Source organism: Setaria viridis, chromosome 5 (genome assembly GCF_005286985.2).
Source record: "Setaria viridis chromosome 5, Setaria_viridis_v4.0, whole genome shotgun sequence".
NCBI lineage: Eukaryota > Viridiplantae > Streptophyta > Magnoliopsida > Poales > Poaceae > Setaria > Setaria viridis.
In genome coordinates, this window is record NC_048267.2 from 16,402,654 (window position 1) to 16,407,369 (window position 4,716).

The following is a 4,716-nucleotide window of genomic DNA, read 5'->3' on the forward strand; positions in this document are numbered from 1 at the left end:
GCAATGGTCCCTGCGACAACATCATCAAGTGACAATCCTTTTTAGTTATTGGATTTAGCAGCAGTTGTACTGCTCGAGAGGAGCACACTGGCCAGAACCGCACAACAAAATAGCCAGAATGGAACCACCTGATGAGTGGAATAAGAGGGTGTGAGGTCTGGCCAAAGTGCCCTCGTGATTTCAGCAGGGCCTCTAATATACATCCATATATATTACATGCAAAGTTTAATTTAAATATCAAGTAGATCCAGCGAGTATTTGCTATATAAGAAATTCTAGCATCTCATCACCCCTTCCAATTGACGAAACCACCATTATCCACCATTATCCAAGAGATTAAGACAACAAAACCACCATCTTCCAGTCAACACTCACTGATTCTAAAAAATAAACAATAAAATAATAATTAGGAAGCACCAGTCTGTATAAAGAACTAAGCATAAGCGGAGAATATTAACTAAGCCATGAAACATGCATATATGAAATTTGTTGATGAAAGACCAGATTAACTTATCAGACTCAAATAGCCTAATCCAACAAACACACCTGAGCAAAGGGAAAGGGAACGTACCTGAGCAATCTTTTTCTTCAACCAAATCAGCCGGACATTTGGGTTTTTTGTGCCCACTAATATTTTTCTATTTGTTTCACTTTGGAAAACTTCATTTGCATCAGCTTTTTGTTCATCCGATAGCCCTTCCATGGCATCCACAATATCAATACATTTCTCAATTGAGTAGTCTTCTTCACGTCTTTTCTTCTCTTCTAACTTTTCTAGAGTTTTTCCAATTTGATCCTTTCTAAAGTCAATGTAATCCCCAAGTTTTGCAGCCATCTGACTTTGTTTGCATTTCTTTCCACCGGTAACATCTTGATCCTCTGAATTACGACTAGCTGGAGTAGATTGAACTTCTATGCTTTCTACACCACCAAGTCCAAAACTGAGTAGATTTCTATCAATAGATGCCATGCTATGATTGCTTTGCTCTGAGATACTTGTTTGGGGAGTGGGTTCAGTTGGCAGCTCACTGTTATAGGGAGTGGGTTCAGTTCTTTGTGGTGGTGGCTGAATTGATGTAAAATTTAAATCCCCTGTGGCCACACTTCCTATTAAACAAATAATCAAGGTAACAGTATCAACATCTTAGCATCTACAATAGCAAGAGTTCAACTAGGAACATAATCTACAATGAAGTGACTCTCTAAAGCACCATCCACACCACAACACTAAAACAAGAACAAAGGCAATGAACAACAAGATGAAAGCATTACCTTCATACAATAATTCCAAGTTGTTAAATAAAGGAAATGGCTTCTTACGGAACTTGGCAACTTTGTGGTTATCCTATTGAAGTACAACAAAAAAAATATGATTAGATGGTTTGTATAAAGGTTAGCTGTTATATAAAGGGTTGTTATATAAAGTTGATTCTCTATTTAAGAGACCTAACCTTAATCAACTTTTCCCATCCTTTTGGTTCTGCAATGATCATACCCAAAGTGTCATTCCAGCCAACACCACTTTTCCTCGCTTCTTTTATTATCTTATAGTTTCCTTTTAGCTCTTTCTCCTTTTCTTGCACTTGTTGCTTCGTGAAATGTGTTGTTGGAAACATATCATTGAATTTGTTTGTGATATTCCTCCAACCTTCAGCAGTCCACCCATTTTGTCCCTTAAACATTGGGACGTTGGCAAGCTCTTTCAGAATATCCACAAGTCCCTTCTCATACGTGTAGCTCCACGTAGCTCTTTCCGTTGACATGGCTGCAAGATATAAACAAGATTAGATAAAGGTTGTCATAAAAATAATACAGAAATAAGCAATGAAGTAAAAACACAATACAAGCTGTCATGAAAACATTTATGCTTCACCTAATTATTACGGGCAGCCCACATCTGAAGAGCAATTTGGTCTCGTAGGGTGCTTCCTTCATTTGATTGCTGTTCATTTGGATAGTTGTTATCCCCCTCTGGCAACTCAACATAATCAGATGGGTTGATATTATTTGGTTGGTGATCTAGCCAGCCTTCATCCCCATTTAGCCCTCTAATGAGATTATGAAATACTGCAGCTGCCGCTGGAATTTTAATTTGATTCTCTATTGGATGAAATGTCCCAACTTTCAGGATTGGAAACCGCTTTTTTAGCACACCAAAGGCCCTTTCAATATGATTGCGTAGCTGTGCATGCCGATGGTTGAACAATTCTTTGTAATTTACATACTGATTTCCATGTCTCCTAAACTTACTCAGGTGATATCTAACTCCTCAGTATTTGCGTATCCACCATCTACAAGGTAGAACTTCCCCACAAGCACATGAAAACCCTTTGCACGTGCAGACCGTAAGACCCCTGCATCGGATGCAGATCCTTCCCAACCACATGAGATAAAAGTGAAATTTAAATCAAAGTCACATACACACATGACGTTCTGTGACAAGGTTCCCTTCCTATTTCTGTAGGGAGCGGCTCTTTCTTGTGCAATGGTGATAGGAACATGAGTGCCATCAATGGCCCCAATGCAGTTCTAGAAGAAAGGCATAAAGCGAGAGTCTGATGCAATCTTCACATCTGTATGACTCACATTTGGGAGCTTCAAGAATCTATGAGTCAATGCTGGAATTATATCGAAGAACTCTGTTATTTTCCTATGAATTGTCTCACCACTATGTTGGAATTCTTTTTTTAGCCTATCGGTGCTTGCATTATGAGAGAGCATGAACATAAACATTCCTAGCTGCTCCTCAACTCTAACACCACGGGTGTCACGTAATAAGTTCTCCACTCTAAGATAATTTGCTATAACTCTAAATATCTCAGGTTCCATTCTGAACTCAACTTTGCACCAATTTTCGTGGCCTTCCAAGATTTGTATGACCTTTTTAGCACCAGGCATAGTTGAGGTATGCTCCAACCTTTTCTCCTCATATAAACACTGTTGAAGAGCGGGAACCATAACTAGGAATAGTTCGTCATCCTCTTCTTCCTCCTCTAGCATGAATCTCCTAACTTCATCCTCCCAAGATTCCATTATCTATATGTATGTATATGGTAAGGCAAGTAAACTATGTTACTTAAATGCATATGGTCTAGAAAAAAACAGAAAAAGCTCACAGGTTCTTACATATTTAGATGGAAAAAAAAGAAACAACATCATTTGGAGAAGTAGCAGTATAATTTGAAATATATATCATCAGTACTAACATTAAGAACTGCAATGCCATTCCCATATGTATGCCAACAACAGCAGAATATGTATGCCAACAATGAATGCTGAATACATGCATCAAGAACTGCAATGCCATTCCCATATGCAGAAAGAAGAAGAAAAGGACTCTAGGACTTGGTACTGCATTGACCTGCTATCAGAGTAAGGAAAACCTGAGATACTGCCAACTTTGGATTTCTATTACTCTTCTAATATATACTGCCCTGCTTGGAGCAGGTTCTCACCTCTTCTTAATGATCTGTCAGTGCTCCTGCCTATGCCTTCCATGCAACACATTTCATTTTATTTATTTATTTTAGGCACCAACTATAACCACTGATTATCCACAAGCTATCATGTGGACACACTTTCATTTTCATTTGTGGACACACTTCCATCCACTGATTATCCACACATTTCCAAGCAGACACACACTTTCATTTTCAATACTACTATACTACCGCTATCATGTGGACATTGGTCAATCAATGAAATTCCATGTAATATATCATTAGTGCCTTGCTTTCCAAAAGAAAAAATGTTAACAGTACCTTAGGCCAGAAACCATAAATTCTGATATATGGATAACACACTATTGTTAGAACTTTCAAGCCTGATTCACTACTTTCTGATGCTGATGCTGTAGTGCAGGGCAGATCTCTGACGTTTTGACTGGTGACATTCTAACAATCTGTACTTGGTGGCTGCACACTGCAGATACTGGGGTACGGCTGGGCTGGCATGCTGAGGAGGTACCTGGTCGACCCTGCCCAGATGTGGTGACCTTCTAATCTTGCCCAGGTCTCACTCTTCAGGTAACTAATCACTCTGCTTACTACTACCTCGAATCCTCGATTAGCAGTAGAACCATGCCACCAGGTAGAGCTAACCCTATGTAATGGTCTCTGCCTCACTGGGTAGATGATGCAGGGCGTTGCACGAAAAGATTGCTTGAAAGTTTGAAAAATAATGCAATTTGAAGTGGTAAACAAACTACCAAAAAATAGTAATACAATCGATCTGGTGCCGAGCTGGAACCCAGATCTTCAGTCCTACTTGTTCTTGCAATATGAAGTCAAAGCAATCTATGTACAGATCTTGGAATTAGAACAGGAAGACTCACCGGAGGATGAGGCAAGGTAGCACGAAGTAGTCACGGAGCCACGGAGCAGTCACAGAGCCACTAAGCAGTCACCGGAGGTGGGGGCAGTCACGGAGCAGATCTCCAGTGGAGATCGAGCTAGCGTAGGGATGGGGAGACGATGGGGAGGTGACGAGGAGCCACACGGGCGACGCCACGACGGGGAGGTGCAAGAACGGGGGAGCCGCACGAACGCCGCTCGCAGGTTGCCAGCGGCACGGGGGAGCACGGCGGCAGCGGCGGGCGAGCACGAGCAGGGATGGGGATGCAGACACGGAGGGGGGGCACCTGGGTGACGATGCGCGACACGGAGGGGGTTGCGCCGCCAGGACCCTCTAGGTGAGGATGGCTCGTCCCAGGGAAAA

General features: G+C 41.5%; 2 protein-coding genes across 3 annotated transcripts; both read right to left on the reverse strand.

Moving 5' to 3' along the window:
- Positions 1-490: 490 nt before the first annotated feature.
- On the reverse strand, positions 491-4,355 carry LOC117855710 (uncharacterized). Of its 2 annotated transcripts, none has more exons than XM_034738090.2 (4): positions 4,334-4,355; positions 1,452-1,765; positions 1,273-1,345; positions 491-1,107 (listed from the first exon to the last, which is right to left on the reverse strand). In XM_034738090.2, exons 2-4 carry the CDS (start codon positions 1,761-1,763, stop codon positions 506-508), a joined length of 987 nt encoding a protein of 328 aa, XP_034593981.2. In that variant the 5' UTR covers positions 1,764-1,765; positions 4,334-4,355; the 3' UTR covers positions 491-505. The 2 variants fall into 2 exon arrangements, with proteins under 2 accessions (XP_034593981.2, XP_034593980.2); XM_034738089.2 differs by lacking the exon at positions 4,334-4,355 and adding an exon at positions 1,874-1,943.
- LOC117855712 (uncharacterized) lies at positions 2,415-3,188 on the reverse strand. Its single transcript, XM_034738091.2, has one exon. It carries the CDS (start codon positions 3,031-3,033, stop codon positions 2,530-2,532), a length of 504 nt encoding a protein of 167 aa, XP_034593982.1. The 5' UTR covers positions 3,034-3,188; the 3' UTR covers positions 2,415-2,529.
- Positions 4,356-4,716: the final 361 nt, after the last annotated feature.